At 46.5% G+C, this 18,582-nt stretch overlaps 1 protein-coding gene across 1 annotated transcript in view; it reads right to left on the reverse strand.

The window, feature by feature from the left end:
- LOC147625218 (polyadenylate-binding protein RBP47B'-like) overlaps positions 1-18,582 on the reverse strand; it is a 102,455-nt gene that overhangs the window by 72,226 nt on the left and 11,647 nt on the right. The window contains exon 2 of the mRNA XM_086818485.1: positions 5,765-6,239. Within this exon, the coding sequence (XP_086674611.1) occupies positions 5,765-6,239 (475 nt within the window). The remainder of the gene's footprint in view (positions 1-5,764; positions 6,240-18,582) is intronic.

Here is an 18,582-nt window from a genome sequence, read left to right on the forward strand (position 1 = left end):
ATACACTGGCAAGTATTTCCATAGAGTGTTGTAGACAAGAATGTGAGCAGCCAGCATGGTAGAGGCTACTTTGCAACATTAGAGCTTGCTCAAATGAAGAGAGGGCTCCAATTTATAGATGTGGGACTCTCATGAACTAGAATGGCAAGTAAAAGCTATAATGACAAGTGTGTTACAATTCATGCATCTCAGTGTATTTGGGGTTGTACCGTTTATTGGACATTTACTGTATTTTCTCCTTCATTTATGGGTCGTGGACAGTCGGCCTATCCCTAGAGGCAGTCGGCCAGTTCACTCATGCACTATATAAAGGAGGCCCCCCATTTCTCACTTAATCTTCCAATCCCTTGCAGAAGTTCAACATTCTCTTGCTGGCCAATTGCCATTGTAAAGCTTCAAGCTAATATAAAAGATGATCTTGTCCACAAGTTCTCTCTACTCTCTCTCATCTTGTTTATGCTCCTGCCTGTCCATTCTCCAACATGGTATCATTCGCTTAGGTTCAGGCTGCTCCATCCTCTGCAAATCTACCCGCCTTCTCATTTGTGCTTGCGTTTTCTGCCCTAGCTCCTCCTGGCTGCAGATCAGTCCCAAACAGTGGCTGCATTTCCCTAATCTGCTGCGTTTTCTGGTCCAGCCAGCCCTTTTCTTGCTGCCGGCCAGTTTCTTGACTGCGTTTTCTCCTACAAAGGGAAGCCAGCCAAGTTCTTGGCTGTGTTTTCTATAGAGGCAAGCGTTGGAGTTTTTTGGCTGTGTTTTCTTCTCCAGCATCAGTTGTTGGTGAGTTTCTTGCATGTGGAGTTGCCAAACAAGTGGTTGTACATCTCCTTCTTCCTCCACGAGTCCCTACCCTTCCGGTAGAAGGTTCCCAATGGTTTCTTGGACTGTTTTGCTGCTGTCCAGCTTCCTCCTCTCTCAGGTTTGAGAGGGGGCTGATTGGTTCTCGAGCCTCGCTTCGTTGGAAAGCACTTGAGAGAAGTCTTTGAGAGCTAAGATCTGTGTTTCTTGTTGCTGTGGATATGGCTCCCCCCTATACGAACAAGGATGACAAGTTGAAAGGACCCAACTATGCCCATTGGAAGCTTCAGATGCGGATTTGGTTCATCCACAAGGGTTTGTGGGGTTTGTTTAGGGCACCAAGAGGAAGCCCGAGCGTCCTCAAAACTCTAGGAGGTGGACTCATGATCAAGAGGATGGATTCGTTACGGAATTACAAGACTGGGAGAATCAGAACTCTAAGGTGCATTTAGTGCTTGTGCGGACCATCACAGAGGAGGTCTCAACGGCCGTGCAAACTCTCACCAGTGCTCATCAGGTATGGTCTAAATTGGAGGATCTCTTTGCTCGAGATTCGTCGATGAGGGTAGTTACCTTGCAAGGGTAGCTCTACGGTTTGTTATTCCTTGAAGGCAGTTCCATGCAGTCGTTCCTCACGAAGGCAAAGGTTATCCATGACCAGTTATTACTGGCTATGGGTGCTCCTCTGTCCTCTACTCAGCTAAATTGCACTTATCCTCACCGGACTATGATGTGATTTCTTGATCTTTGCGGTGCCAGGTCACATCTACTCAGTTGGATTTTGATGATCTTAGCTCCCTACTTTTGGAGAACTCCGCTCCCTACTTTTGGAGGAGGATTCCGTTCTCGTTTCACAAGGTAAGTTGAAGGTGCCAGTCAACAGTTCTGACCAAGCACTTTCCTCAGTTCAGAAAAAAGGTCGAAGTCGCTGCTTCTCTTGCGGGAAAAGAGGACATCTGTCCAAGGATTATTTGTCCAAGATGAAGGACAAGACCAAGGGCAAGGCTTCATATCAAAGAAAGGACAAAGACATGACACGACACGTGACAGTGATACAGATTCTAGTACCACTTCTAGGGCTCCCAAGGCACTTCCGGCTCAAGAGGACCCAGATGGTGCACTTCTCTAGTACACATGGAGTTCCCCCCCATGTGCTTTCAGCCAGAGGAGGCTTGGCTGATTGCAACTCCACTTACTGGTGCATGGGAACTGTGATTCGGAGTTCCAAGCATTAGACATCTAACAAGACATGGTTATCTTTTGTGTAGCAAAGATTAAGAACTGGATCTGTTCCGAGTTCATTATTCGAGGCTTTTGGAACGTGATGTGTTTTCTGTCCACTCTTGGGGATTATGGACGCGGTGTGTCCAGCAGCTCATCATTTATTCTTGGAGTTCACTGCACACTTGTGTGGGAATTCATGACCAAGCAAAGTTCCTTGCTGTTCGTGGTGGCATTTTGTTTCGAGGAAACAAGTTGGTGGGTGCTATCTCCGAGGTGATTCTAGTATTCGTAGTGCTGGAGAGTCCATGGTTGCATCTTCATCGGCTTATCTTCTTCTGACTCTTACACACTATGAGCTGCAAAGGGAGTGTTAGAATTTATGCATCTCAGTGTATTTGGGGTTGTACCCTTCATTGGGCATTTATTGTATTTTCTCCTTCATTTATGGGTCGTGGACAGTCGGCTTGTCCATAGAGGCAGTCGGCCAATTCACTCATGCACTATATAAAGGAGGCCTCCCACTTCTCACTTAATCATCCAATCCCTTGCACAAGTTCAACATTCTCTTGTTGGCCAATTGCCATTGTAAAGCTTCAAGTTAATATAAAAGGTGATCTTGTCCACAAGCTCTCTCTACTCTCTCTCTCTCGTCTTGTTTATGCTTCCGCCTGTGCATTCTCCAACAAAGTGGAGAAGCTAAAGTGACAAGTGTGAGGCCACTTGTCTCACTTTGATCCACTGTCGTGCCACATGCCCGAAATTCCAATTGAAGAGATGGTAAAAATATCTCTACTCGTTAGAGCAAGCTTCAAGTGCTTGAATAATTCCCCATTCCCAAAGCTTGTACTTTAGACATCCTAGAGTCCACCAAACCCCTTTCATACTAGGAAATATCTGGGCTGGTGACAATGCACCAATCTTCATGTCGCCTGCAAAAAGACACACGTCCCCTCTCTACAATGTGCTCTTCCCTTTTCAGGCCGCCCATGCATACACAGGTTTCCATAGTCTACCATAGCCACGTATAAGGCCACATCCTGCTGTCCCACAGTTGAATCAGCCAGATGGTCAGTTGAGGCTTGAGGTTCTGTGTGTGCCCCACCTATGGAGGATGTGCACCAACTCAGCCTTCTCCATAGACCAAACCAACCCTCTGTTGATCGCTTTTGGACAGCAGTGTCCCCCTTTCAAAAGCCCATGATCAACCCTTCCGGAACCCCTCACATGCATGCATCTTAGGGCCTGAAAAAGCAGATTTCATGGATATGCAACAGCATACAGTCAACCCACACACATCCAACCAACACCATCTTATCCTTTCACGTTGGAACTCTTCCCGTCCTCCATCTTTGGCATCCCATTGTTGGAAACATGGCCAAGTCCAGGAGGGAGGGAGTGAGAGTGGAAGGAGAAAGCCATGGTGTGTGATTAAGCATAGACATGGATATGGAAGAGAGAAAGAGATAGACCTAGCCATCACTGCAAAGAGGCGACCTAGCCATGCGCACCTCCCATGCCATAGCTATTCCCTCAATCAACTTATGACGAAAGCTTAGATTATTGCTATAGTCACAAGAAATGTTTCGAGGTTTTGAGGTTTCGAAGGTTTTTTTCGAAAGGTTTCATCCGTCACTTGAAAAAACAAAGGGTTTCAAAAAATTATACATATATACATATATTTGTATATGTATATATGACCTGTGGGCCCTCTATCTCCACGCGGCATCGCTCCGTCCGGCTTTCGCCCATTGCAAAAGATTTCCCACTACTGCCTCCCGTAGGAGTCTGGGCCGTGTCTCAATCCCAGTGTGGTTGATCATCCTCGCAGACCAGCTACTAATCATCGCCTTGGTAAGCCACTGCCTCACCAACTAGCTAATCAGACGCAAACCCCTCCTCGGGTGGATCCCTCCCTTTTGCTCCTCAGCCTATAAGGTATTAGCAACCGTTTCCAACTATTGTCCCCCTCCCAAAGGCAGGTTCTTACGTGTTTCTCACCCGTCCGCCACTGGAAACACCACGAGGATGCTTCCCGTCCGACTTGCATGTGTTAAGCATACCGACAGCGTTCATTGTGAGCCAGGATCAAACTCTCCATGAGATTCGTACACATACATACATACGTGTGTGTGTGTGTGTGTGTGTGTGTGTGTGTGTGTGTACATTCACACACACACACACACACACACACACACACACACACACACACACACCATATATATATATATATATATATATATATATATATATATATATATATATATGTATATGTATATGTATATACACACACACACACACACACACATGGGCACTCAAGTTGCTAATATACTCCAAGGAAAAAAAAAACAAAAGTTGAAACAATGTGGGAAAAATTTTTTAAAAATCAAAACTTCCCTAGCCAAGAGGTTTCAAGGTTTTTTTTAAAATGTTTCGCTTCAAAACGTTTCTAAGGTTTCGACGAAACACGTTTTTTTGTGACTATGAAATTTATTGCTTAGTTACCCCTCCTGACTTCTAACTCGGATAAGAATACATCTTCGCCTTTTAGAGCATCAAGGCTTTACAACAATTCCAAAAAGACATCCAAAATATTCAGATTTTGGCAAACAACCCGGGCAGAGAACCTTGACTCAACATAAAATAGGAAATAGATAATTATGGAGAGATTAAGATTCCCCTTTGATGTGGATGAAGATCCTTTTGCAACGTCGTTTCCAAGCAATGGATGCTTGGGTCATCCTTCCACGGCAAAGCTGAGAGGACCCGGAGTTAGATGTGTTCATCGAAGAAGTGAGCGTCGATGCTTAACACACAAGGAAGCAAACCACTGAAAAAGCTTATGATTCATTAAACTTCTTATGAGAGAACCATCCAAAAGTTACCGCTCATGCTGTAGATGATGTTGATGCCTCCATGCTTCAGAACTCTTGTAGAAGACCTTTGATGAATGGACTGAGAAAGTTGCAGGTTCAGGTCATCTTGTGGAGCATAGGAGAGGGTCCTCTTAATGAAGAAAAACTGAATGTATGTTGGTTACAGCATTCACGAAAAAACTGAATGTATGTTGGTTACAGCATTCACGAAAAAACGCTGACTGTTGTTATTGCATGGTAATCTTCATGAGATAAAACGTTGATTATGGAGTGGTCACAGCATATGAACACGCACCATATGATGAGCTGATAAGCAGGTTTGAAACGCAGCTAAGGGTGACTATAGGGGATGCATCAGGTTTGAAACGCAGCTAAGGGTGACTATAGGGGATGCATCAAGTTCACGCATATGAGAAGGCGCCTGCATGGGGTGGTTACACCTCAGAAAAAAAAAACGCAGGTTTATATGGCGGACTGCAAGGTGGGCAGTAGCAGGTTTAACACATTAGAGATGGCGACTTTGTGAAGGCGTATTTGGCTTTCACAATTAAAGCTTGTTTTGGTACACTTCCGAGTAGCGTTTATTGGTTCTCTATTTTTTATTTTTTTTATTTTTTTTTCAGGGGGGGGGGGGGTGGATGGGAATCTACACATACATAAAAATGTTAGCCTTGTGATAACCTAAGTATGGTTGGCAAAAACCCGGACATCATACATTTTCATACTTAGCATACTTCCAATTGTTTCAAATGTGATAAGTATGTTTGCAGCTATGCTTACAAGACAAAACAGAGAAATGCTTGCCAAAACAAAGCATACTATTCAGATGATAATTTTCCCTTGGCACCACCATGGGTGTTAGTACTTACACTTGGTGTATTGCTGAGGAAGACCTTTTTTGGTTGTTGCAGCACTTATTCGCATGGGCCTACTTGAGCAATATACACCATTCATCTCTGACATAGCCCGAGTCCTCTCATTTTCATCACCAAACCTTACGAAACCATAACCCTTTGAGCGGTTTGTTATTGCATCTATGATTACTTTAGCACCTCTTACAGAAGGATACCGAGACCTGAATGTTTCTTGAAGCACGTAGTCTGTCACATCAACAGCAAGATCTCCTACAAATATGGAGTGGTCTGACCCTCCCTCTATACGCTTTTCCCCCACACCAAATGAAGCCCAATTCAGCCTAAAAGCTTGCTCTGTTTGTGGCATCAATGTGCCATTGTAGGTCTGAAGCACTCTATCTGCTGCAGCATGAGAATTAAACTCTACAAATCCATAACCTTCTGAGCACATGGTTTGCTTGTTTCGTATGACCTTTGCTGATAAGATTTGCTGCAAGTAAAACAAGAATGGTTCAGATGCACAAAACAATGTAAAGACAACTAAGAGACCAACCACCCTCACAAGCTTGGAAGTAGAAAATTATTTTATAACTCAAACTTGAAATGTAGCATACATCAAGTGTAATATCCACGTCCCGGGTTGAGCACAATCTTGTCACACTTAGACTATCAATGCAATAAAACACAAATGAAATGGCAAGACACAAAACATAATAGCAATCTTGAAAATGAAATGAGGCTTGCACTAGGACTGGAATGGGCCAACCGTTACCAATTGGTCCACCCTCATGTTTTGGACAGTGTCCCCACTGAGCCCGGACTTTTACACAAAGGATGTGAACGGGGAATTTTTCCAAGCTATGATGGGTTGCCAAACACTCTGGAAATCATATGGATCGTGGATTTTCTCATACATGGCTCTTCCACAGGATATGTGGATTTCATACAAGGCCTGGAAGGACTATGGATGGTGAAGCAGGAGCTTCATGGTAAATTATGCTGGCATGGACATGCCAAAATTATGGTTTAAAGTCTTGGATTCCAAGGATTTAATCATTTGTATGGTTTATAAGTGTAAGCCTCTGATGGGCATGGGATCATACATGTGGGGTCTACATGCCCTAGAGGCCCTAAATATCAAATTTGGGGCTATTCTTAAAAAAAAATCATCCTCTCCCATACATTGCATGATCGATGCTGACATCAATTTTATTTTGCAAGAAATCCTGTATCTTGATGAATTTGCATCGAGGCAGAGTGGAAGATTTGGGGGCCAAGGAAGGGTTCAGGACTCTACACTCAAGGAGGACATTGGCATACTCAAGGCTGGTCAACTTGTTCTTCTCTCTCTTGGGCTAGTCAACTGCTGTTTTGAGCTCTCCGGGACTGCTCGACTTGCTTTTACAGCATCCAAAGGCTAGTAGGGTTGTTACAGAGATGCCCAACCACATGTATGGAAAGACGACAATGCTTGTCGAGGGCTGTATTTTATGTTTTGGGACTGATTTTTCGGCCCTTGGGCTCTGTGGACAGCAAACCCTAATTGTAGTATACAATGCATGTACGCAAAGGGAAAGATTCTACAGACACCCGGAAGATAATGGAAGGCTGTTTTTGTTGTGTTTAGGTGGAGGACACCGATACAATGGATCTTGTGGACCCACCTCGAGCTGCTCCGGACCTACCTCGCCCGAGAGGAGTTAACTCGGACCGGCCCTCCTCACTCCAGCGTGCCCAACGCCCCCGACCCCGCCACGATCCCCTTATTGGCTCCAGATCCACGACATGCTCCACCACCATCCAAGGTTGTTGGAGGCATCAGAGGCGTTTGGTACAACGCAAGTATGGTACGCGCCTCGAAAGACTCGTATTTTTTAGAGACGTTAGAGACGTGTTAGTGGCGCCTGTTTTATATATATATATATATATATAGTGATAGATAAATACGGCTGTTCAAATTTCCAAAATTATGGGCAAATATGACGGAACAACAGACCCTGTTCAATTCATTCAAATGTTTGAACAGAGATGTGAAGCCTTTGGAAATCCCAACTGCCCCACTAAGGTACATGCGTTGAACTTATTCTTAGAGGGAAAAGCTAGTCGATTGTTCATTGCATTAATGCCGGCGATCAAGACCAACTTCAAAACCTTAAAATCAGCCTTTATACATTATATTGTGAAAGTTGAGAGAGACAGAGAGAGAGAGAGAGAGAGAGAGAGAGAGAGAGAGAGACTAGAGTGTGTATGTATGAGCCTTGAGGGAGGGAGAGAGAGGGTGTGTATGAGAGGGAGAGAGAGTGTGTGTGTGAAAGAAAGAAAGCTGTATTAATCGTCTGCAAAAGGCCAAAATGACCTACGAAACCAAAATAGTCCATCATCATCATCTGGATACATCATCAAGATTCAAGGGTACAAAGTAAAATGAAATGAACTGAAATGAACCGGTAGAGTATAGAGAGAGCTCCAAAAGTGGGTATAAAAAACATCATCATCCTAGTGTGTTTGAAGTTTGAACTTTGAACTTTGGGTCTTGAGAAAGGCTTAAGGGAGGGAGGAAGAGAATGAGGGAGAGAGAGAGTGTGTGTGCACTGTGTGAGAGGGGCTGCCTTGGGCCCTTAAAACCCCCGTCTAAAGACTCAAACCAGAAAAAAAACAAAAAGTTTTTTTTTCTTTTTTGCGGATGCCTCAATAAGGCAATCGTACGCTTCGTACGCCTCGTACCGTTAGAGGCACGCCCCGTAACAACCATGCCACCATCGAGCTACCTTTCCATGTGACATAGCTGAGGAAGACCTCTCGGCCATACTCATTAGCCCATGCTTGATATTTTGGAGAGTGGTCCACGAAGTGAGGTGTGGAGATGGATATCCACACACCGATGTATGATGGTTGCTGTAAGCGTCACGGAGTCACTGACTTGGGGAGGAGTACAGGATGGTATATGGGTAGGGGTGGGAGCAAGAGAAAGAACTGGATGAGAAAAATTCAGAGAAGAAGGATTGGGAAGAGGAACCACCTGGGGAGTGGGAGTAGGAGATTCAAGCTGTGAAGGTACTAGAGTATTAACTAGAGAAGGATCAACAATAGAGAAATCTCTTGAAGCCATGTCCTCTGCCAAAAAACCTCTCTGAAGCAAGAGGGCTGTAAAAAAACAGCAAATAGCCTCCTCTCAAGCTGTGCCCAGCAAGAGGAGAGAAAGAAGAAAGGGAGGGGGGGTGGGAAGCAGAAATAGAGAAAGCAAATCTTGCAAGAACCTTGTCCTTAGTACCTAGAAGAGGACCTCAGCCTCCAACATCAAAAAACGGAGCAGTCCCAGGCGTCAATTGCAGAAAACGTAGCACTCTTGAGCTCCAAGAGGAAAAACACAGCACTTTCCTGCCTGTAGGTCAGCCATAGTTGTCTCCGTATGACAGCATATCGTACGGAATACCATACAGCACAATACCGTACGGACTCGTACGGTTTTTTATATATATATTTATTTTGTTGATTTTTTTTCCCAAAAAAAATTATTATTTTTGGGAGTAATGGTCTTGTTTTTGCTTGTTTATGGCTGTTTGAGCTTTCCTTTGTACTATGATGCTTCCCTCCTTTTTAAAAGACTCCATATCTTGAAATTGGAAATACCTAAGTTTATAAGTAATTTTTTAAAACACATGATGAGATTCCGGTAGTTCTTCCTCCGCTCTTGCAAATGAGGACGCTCCGATTGCCTTGTCATAGGAGCTTAGAGAGCCCGAGTTTGATGACGAGGGACGCATCCTTAGCAAGGGTGACTTCTGCAAGCGCTCCGATAGGCACTCTTCTGATGGAGATGATCCTAGCGAGAGCTCTTATTTTGATAGTGATCACTTCTCCATCTAGATTCTAACCCCAATCCTCTAGCCTCCCTTTTTTGTGCACCACTTTTTGTACTTACCACTACGGCTACATGCGCCTAGAGCGCCTCGCATTGTATGACTTAGGCTTTAGCCTAACATCTATGTATGTTTTCAACTTGGTTTTAATGAAATTTTGGTTTGAGTCATCATCATGTGACAACTTGTCTTCTCTTTCAAATTCAAAATACTAAAGTTTGTAACTATTGTTTTTAAAGACCGTACGATACCGTATGATAAGAATTTTTTTTATATCATACCGTATTTTCCCATACGGTATGATATCATACGAACCATACGGTATCATACCTGACAACTATGAGGTCAGTGTTGGGCTCTGATACCATGAAAGAAATAGAAAACACAGGTTGTAAGCAGAGTTGATTATTGCTAAAAATGAGCACGAGGGAAGCCTGTAGGTGCTTACAAGCATAAGAGACTGTTGCAACAGCCAATGGCCTCCAGCAAATATGCAAAAGTGAGATGAGATATGAGGAGAAGGGTGTAAACCCTTATATATCTCTCATATGAGCAAGTCGGCCAGCTGTAGAGGCCAACAAAGTCGTGAGGCATAAATATGCAATAAATAGCCTAAAAGACTCATAAAAATGCTAGAAAATCCTAAATGATGTCTACTAGATATGCTAATGCAGGGCCTTATAGAAATGACTAGTACAAGCATGCTAGGATACATGTAGACCATTTGGAGATGATATATTTTCCAACACAACACGCCCTCAATCCCGTCAACTCATTTTTTATTTAATTGACTTGATGTCAAGTGTGTGGTCCTTAAAGACTCAGAGTTGACGGGCTTTAAGTCAGAAGCTCCCGCCACGGCCGCTGCAACTAATACATTATAAAACTTGTGGTATGCGGGCACACAAGCAATGTCGAAGGGCAGATTACATTGATAGAAGAATTGATGCTCAACGATTTGTGCCTCTTGCTTTAGCTTTGGGACATACCGTGATGCAAGAGTGCTTTGATTATCATGTGAGGATTGTCTACCTTTCTTTTTTGTGAAGACTTGAAAGGGTCGTGTGCTTGAAGGCATAGCAAGGAGTGTGTCATGAGTCTCATCTATGGGAAGATTTGATAAAGACTCACCCATACGAGGAGAATCCGCTATAGCTGCAGGTGAGGGTGCTCCATCCATAGCGATAGAGTGTGAAGGTGTACCTCTTGATGCACTTTGTTGTTGTGAGCTCATACCACCAACATTTGATGAGCTTGGTGGTTGTGAGATTGAGGCTGATGGTTGCCCGCCTTCTCTGTGACTTTGCTTTGCAGCTTCTACACACTCAATCCGCTCTCGAGGTAGTGGAGGGTGCATGAGTGGGCACACTTCTTGAAATTTTTCCGCCAAACCACCATGAGTAACAAAAATGGCCTCACACACATGACATCATCCATGTGACCGTTGCTTGCCCTCCTATGTGAAATAAGCTCTTGCGCACGTGCTACTACCACGCAAGACATCTCCACAATACTTGCACACTACACATTTGGTGCTGGAGCCTGGAGGTCCCATACTTGTGGATGAATATGGTATCATTCCACACATTCCGGGTATGGTCATTTCTGTTGCGGTGAGGCATTGTGGAATTTGAGGTTAGAATCATAGATTTATGGGATTCCAACTATGGAGTTGCTGACTACAGGTGGGACCAATTTTTCACTGACCTCAAGAATCGGTTTCTACCACCTCATTATCTTAAGCGACTTGAGGACGAGTTTCGAGGATTGCCAAAAGAGGTCAATTCCTCTGCGGTTTGGACTTGCAAATATAGTGGGATGTGCACGTGTTTGAACGAGAAACTTTTGATCGAGCACTTTTTCTTGCGCAGAGTGCCGAGATGAAGTATAACAATGGCAAACCAAAGACTTCCCGGCCCGAGGTAGCCAAGGTAGCCACTCCCTCTAGCAAGGGACAGAACCAAACCCAGTTAGGGTCTACCTCGAGAGCCTTTGGCTCCAAGAACTTGAACAATGGACCTCGCCTTACTCCAAACCAAAAGGCTATGGCCGGCAAGACAGGTGGTAAGATCAGTCCTGAAGAGCATACAAGAAGGAGAGGCGGTGCTTCTGTTGTCATACAAAAACACACTTCTAGGATTTTCCCTAAGAAGACCCCTGCTCAAACCACTGCCCTGGCCTCGATAGCTACCGTGATACGTCAACCTTTCACACTGACCCCCTAGGTTGTCACTAGTCCTCCAGCTCCGAAAGTCCAGGAGATAAGTTGTCTCGAAGAAAGATCTTACTTCTCCGAAGCATTGGTCATTGTCTCGGTGGTCTGAACGTAGATCACCGCACACTGTGCACCTTTCTGAATCTCACCTTTGGCCTGTATAGATGGCTAATGACTAAAAAGTTAGGTATCCTTGGTTCACACTTAATGATCACGGGAGCCTTTGACACATTCGGAGAATCCGGAACGTGTGCTGGTCCCAATCAATGTCTAGGGTGAACTTATGAAACCACTGGATTCCTAGGATTATGTCTGCACCTACAAGAGGGGAAACCATGAAATCACGCACAAATTCTATGCCCTAAGTGACTAATTTAGCCCAATGAGCCTCAAACTTGATGCTTGTTGTCATGCCCGTGCTAAATCCCTCCGCTTTCTTATCTATCGAGGTCAATGAGAAACGGGCTCTCCGAGCGGCCTATTTTGTGACCACGTCCTTTGTATTACGGCTCTCAAACAAGACAACGACTCTCTGGCCACCTATGTAGCCAAAAGTCTTGAGTAATTCATTTCGCTCATACTCCGGGTCATGGTTTCCCTTCTGCCTATCTTTGAGCTCTCCCTTGACAATGGTGCCAACTGAAGGTATGACCATCTAGACCAGCGGAGGAACATAAAATTGAGCTCCTCCCTACTTCTGAACCCCTCAATAAGTTTCCATACCGCTAAGCAAGGACATGGAGCTGGAGTTGGATCATCAACTCCAAGAATTGTTGCAAGCTGGTTTCATACGCTCTGGTGTGTCTCTGTTTGCAACCCCAATCCTTTTCGTGAAAAAGAAGGAAGGGTCCTCTTGGCTTTGCGTAGATTATTGTGCGCTCGTGCGCTCAACAAGCTGACGATAAAGAGCAAGTTCCCTATGCCTCGCATTGATTACATCTTAGAGAAGCTAAATGGAGCAAGGGTGTTTTCAAAAATTGATGTCAAAAGTGGCTACCATTAGGTAAGAATTGTGGACAAGGACATCCCCAAAACCGCATTCCGAACTAAGTGGGTCCACTATGAGTTCGTGGTCATGCCTTTTGGATTAACAAACGACCCAGCTACGCTAAGCCGCATGATGATGTGGGTGTTCAGGGACTTAATAGGAAAGTGTGTCTTCATTTTTTTGGACGACATACTAATTTTCTCAGCTATAGAAGAGCAGCATGACATTGATGTGGAAAAAGTTATGAAATTGCTGGAAAGCAACGAGCTTTATGACAATGAGAAGAAATTGGAATTTTATTTATACGAGGTAAACTACCGATATATAAGGAGTGCCGAAGGCATCCAATGAAACCTAGCAAAAGTGGCGGAGGACCTTAATTGGGAGATCCACACACACGTTTGGTGATTACCATCGAGAACACTTGTAGGCTATGCTACCCTTGCCGTTCAGTTCCGTACACTCGTTTGTTGCTATCCTTACATTTTGTTCCTGGCCGCCTAACAATACCCTGCAACCGTCATACCAAAGTGTTGACGTCATCTCCAGCATCTATTGCTGACATCATTTGTGATCTGTGATGTTGGTGCTTGTCAATCTGCTGGGAAGAGAGAAAGAAAGAAAGATATATTAAGCGTCTAATAAAGACCCAATGGGCCTATGAGACCAAAGTGATACAATAATGTCTATGGCATATCTCATCATGGAATGGAAAATAAAACAGAAAAAAAACATAAACATAGCTATCTCACCGGGAAGATACAAAACCGTCCATGGAAACTCATCATGGAATACTAGGAACATAGAATCATGAGAGCAACATCAGCTCCCAGTAGATGGTATACCCTGCTTTGAGAAGCATATTGGATGCTCGGGCCCGTCTTATCATCATCCACTACATGTCATGTGCACAGTGTGTATCTACCGTGTGCTATACGCATGCAAGACTAGTTTCGAGGCTTGGGGAAGCTTGGAACTAGGCAGGCTGATTAACGAGCTGAGTTAGGGAAATACTAACGGGCGGGCACCCAAGTATGGACGGGCGAGCGCCCAAGTGTGGACGCCTGATGACCGGCCAAGAGCCTATAAAAGGGTGGCCAAGGTTAGTTATTGGGATATAGAGATTCTCGCGAGTTTGTGAGGGCTCTATGGTCTTGGAGCCTGGATCTAGTGCAGACGTGCACCTGCTTTGTGCAGCCGAGGCCGACAGCAATCTCGAGGCCCGCGAGGGCAGCTTCGTGTGGCGGTATGGGACGTCGCGAGGAGGAGATTGGTCGGTACGTCATCCTAGTTAGCTCAGCTCGTGGCTCGGTGGGGACAACCAAGACTGTGGGCTCGCCCACGGCTGTCATGGTTGGGAGGTGAGTCAGGCCTGCACCCCCTTTGTTGTTTGTTGTTCGTTTGTTTGCAGGATTCGAGTTTCGAACCAAGATCGATCACAAGGGGATCCGTGGGGATTTGACACTACATGACTCCATCTAATACAAGCACAGTTTGTCTCTACTCGGAGTAATGCTCATCAGATGTGGACGGAGATCCAGAGGAGGTATGGGAGAGTTTTGACAATAAAGATTGCTAAACTGGAGTTAGATCTAGAGAAGATTACAATCAATTAGTCAGATAACATGGTTGAGAAGATTGGAGAGTTCACCCATATCAAGCTGCAGCTTGAGGAGTACGGGAGCACAATCAACAATCCAATCCATAAGCTTCATGGAAAATTGCCTGCTTCCTTTGATTCTTTTGGGGATCATATTTACTTCCATGATCCTCTCCCCCCTTTTGAGGCTAGCGTATTTTTCTACCAAGGACAATGTGGCTGATCTCTTCACCAAACCACTTCCAAGAACTACTTTGGAGGTGTTACTTCAACGTGCTAGTATTGGACGGCCCCTCTGGCACTGAAGAGGAGGTGTTGGAAAATATATCATCTCCAGATGGTTTACATGTACCTTAGCATGCTTATACTGGTCATTTCTATGAGTCCCTGCCATAGTCACAGGGGACGGAGGGGACGGAGGGGACGGAGGGGACGGAGGCTTGGAACGCCGGGACGGCGAATCGGGACGGCGCAGGGACGGGGACGGACGGGGGCGGACGGACGTCCCCCACGGGACGTTTCTCACAAGGGACGGCGCAGGGACGGGGACGGCGGTCGGCGACGGCAGAGAGCCGTTGCGCCTGCCGTTGCTCCTGCCGTTTTTGGCCGTTGCGCCTGCCTGCCCGTTTCTAGCCGTTTATGGCTGTTGGGCCTTGGCTCTTCTAGCCGTTTATGGCTGTTGGAGACAGCAGTAAGAGAGACAGTAAGAGAGACGATTTTGAGTTCGTTTCAAGCTTCGGGGGCGCTGCCCCCGAACTCCCCCGCCAAGGGGGGCCTAAATGGCTGCCGCTGGCCCCCCTTGGATCCCCCCGGCGGCAGAAATTTAGAGAGAGTATTTTTTGAGTGCCGTTCCCTCCCCCGTCCCCGTTCCCTACTTATGGCCGTCCCCCGTCCCGTCCCCGTCCCCGTCCCCGTCCCCGTCCCCCGTCCCCGTCCCTTGTGACTATGGTCTACAAGCCAACTAAATAAGTCGGCTACTTGAGAAGCTCAAAGAACTTGATGGGAGCATTGAGAGAGCAAACGTTCTCAAGTGGAAGGTGAAAGAGATTGACAGCATGGCGATCACAAAGCTAGAGCGAGGCATGGAACGTGAAGAGCACGTCGACCTTACCTTCGTTCAAAGGCGCAACGACGAGGATCTCGCATATGATTTCCTTCATGAGGACGAGGAAACCTTATGGAAAAGGATAGGAGACTGTCGGCCAAGTGTGGAAGGAGCTTCTTCTGTTGGCTACAGTATATACATGAATCTTTGTCCTAGAGTTGGCCGACAGTTGGTTGGCCAGTCCATGAAGGCAATTCAGCCCTATAATAGGGGCACACTTGCTCAATGTTAGGCATTCAATCCCTCTTGGGATTGGGTCTTAGATTTAGGATTAGACTAGGGTTTCTACCTTTTCATGAAGGCAGCCTATGGCTGTAAGATTGTACATCCTTTTTGTACCATATGAATATACTGAATACTCAACTCTCTCTCTCTCTCTCTCTCTCTCTCTCTCTCTCTCTCTCTCTCTACATCACGCATGGATGAAACCATCGCCCGTGTCTTGATCTTGTGGTGGTGTAGGGACCAAGCAACATTATTTCACCATCACGCTTAGCAAGGCTAAACACTGATTCAGTCCCAGATGCAAGTGCACGTGTCCAAGGTACAGGAAAGTACACAAGTACGAGGCCCAAGGAAAAGAACACAAGACATGGAAGAAATTCCTAGGAGGTTGGTTGGTGGTGTTCCACAAGACCCAAGGAGAATGGCAGTCCTGTAAGTCGGGTGCCACCTAGGACACACCAGGAAAGGCTTTCAGGCAATGGTTCCAGGGGAGGATGATCCTCCAAGGGGTGGAGTGAGAGTGCCAAACTCAATACTCAGAAAAAGATGACCAAAGAAAGTGTTCAGTAGGAATATTCTGCCTGTAGGGAGTGGGTGTCGAGGCAATACATTTTGGGATCGTTGTTGTTGCCTTGAGGTTTGCCTTGATTACCTGGGTTGCTATTCCCCTTCCCTTGCTGCCCTTTGCGGGTAGAGGTGGTATTGGAAACAAACGGCCGCTCTTGGGTACAGGAGAAAGAAGATGGCTTCTTGGGGTGAAACTGGTCATGCAACCGAGCGAAGCGTAAGAGTTGGCACTCACACTCATACAAGTTAGGCATAGGTTCTAAACTAATGGTCTATGTGACGAAAGTAAAGAAACTAGGTGGCAACTTATTTAATAATGTGATGACCTGGTCTTCCTAAGACTTAGTGGAGCCAAGCGAAAAGGTTCTCTAGTCGTGAGCGCTTCTGAGCTCCCCCCCTCGCCTACGTATCACCTGCCCCCCCCCCTTCTCCTGTTGCGCATTTCAGCCCGCCGCCTCCCCCTTCCATCACCCATCTGCCCCCCTCTCTATTCACCACCCTCCCCCTTCTTCACACCCCGCCCCTCTTTTGGTCATTTTAGGCCCCTCCCCCCCTCCCCTTGTGTTTCTTTTACCGCACACCCCCCCCTTCACGCTTCTCGTGCCTCTGCCCTACCCTACCCTACCAGCCTCCCCTCTTCCCTCGGCGCCTCCATCTCCTCCCGCCCCCTTTCTCCCCTTTCCTTCGCCCCCCCTAGCCTACCCCGCCTCCTTTCAGAGCCCCCCCCCCCCCCCCCCGCCCCCCGCGACCAGTGCTTGAGCGACCCGACCAATGGTTCGCCATTGAGAAGATCTAGGCAAATTTGTACAAGTGCCTTGTTGTTGGTTCCCTCGTGGGGGACCCTACAGAGTAGGTGCTGGAGTATTACCCCCTCTCGACCACTAATTTGGGACATTGCTACCTCCTTGGTTGTTTTGGCGATTCGAGTTGTTGGTGTTGGGGTTGTTACCTCTGTTTTTCGGATTTCTTGGCTTTAATGCTACTCACCATCAACATGCCCAGACATCCGGCAATGAGTGCAATATCTATTCTTTTTGGGAATATTTTGCCTGTAGGGAGTGGGTGTCGAGGCAATACATTTTGGGATCGTTGTTGTTGCCTTGAGGTTTGCCTTGATTACCTGGGTTGCTATTCCCCTTCCCTTGCTGCCCTTTGTGGGTAGAGGTGGTAATTGGAAACAAGCGGCCCCTCTTGGGTACAAGAGAAAGAAGATGGCTTCTTGGGGTGAAACTGGCCATGCAACCGAGCGAAGCGTAAGAGTTGGCACTCACACTCATACAAGTTAGGCATAGGTTCTAAACTAATGGTCTATGTGACAAAAGTAAAGAAACTAGGTGGCAACTTATTTAATAATGTGATGACCTGGTCTTCCTAAGACTTAGTGGAGCCAAGCGAAAAGGTTCTCTAGTCGTGAGCGCTTCTGAGCTCCCCCCCTCACCTGCGTATCACCTGCCCCCCCCCCTCTCCTGTTGCGCATTTCAGCCCGCCCCCTCCACCTTCCCTCACCCATCTGCCCCCCTCTCTATTCACCACCCTCCCCCTTCTTCGCACCCCCCCCCCTTCTTTTGGTCGTTTTAGGCCCCTCCCCCCCTCCCCTCGTGTTTCTTTTACCGCACACCCCCCCCCTTCGCGCTTCTCGTGCCTCCGCCCTGCCCTACCAGCCTCCCCTCTTCCCTCGGCGCCTCCGTCTCCTCCCGCCCCCTTTCTCCCCTTTCCTTCGCCCCCCCTAGCCTGCCCCACCTCCTTTCAGAGCACCCCCCCCCTCCTTTTCCATCCTATTTTCTGTTCTCTGCCTCTCTCCTTTTCTCCCCTCCCGTGCAAGTTGTGCTTTTAGGCTCTTTGGGGTTTTTTGCTCTATTTAGTAGGCTTCGACCTATTCTGGTCTTTGCCCTCAGGAGGACACCATGGCAGCTGCTCCATCATCCTCAACCGAGGCCGTCGTTGCTTGCATTTCCTTCTCAGAAGTGGATCTTCATATTCTCGCCACACCCTGGTTTGCAAAATTGTTGGTAGTCGATAGTTTCTTTTGATGTTTGCCGACGGGAGGGACCGACATGTTTGAGGAGACAATATCCCCAATTCGGGTATGTGTGGTTTTTCACCACTCCAGACCCTCTACGCCACATAACGGCGCGATGATCTTCTCTCCCTCCTTCAGTGCAGCACCAAGGAGGGAGTGGGATCTTGAGTTGGTGACAGCCGCCATCCAAGGACAAGCAGTCGAGCTCTTCCACCATCTCCATGATCTTCGCATCACCGACATTCTCACCCAT

The sequence above is a fragment of the Cibotium barometz genome, chromosome 24, assembly GCF_041138505.1.
Source record: "Cibotium barometz isolate CiBa-2024 chromosome 24, ASM4113850v1, whole genome shotgun sequence".
Classification (NCBI taxonomy): domain Eukaryota; kingdom Viridiplantae; phylum Streptophyta; class Polypodiopsida; order Cyatheales; family Cibotiaceae; genus Cibotium; species Cibotium barometz.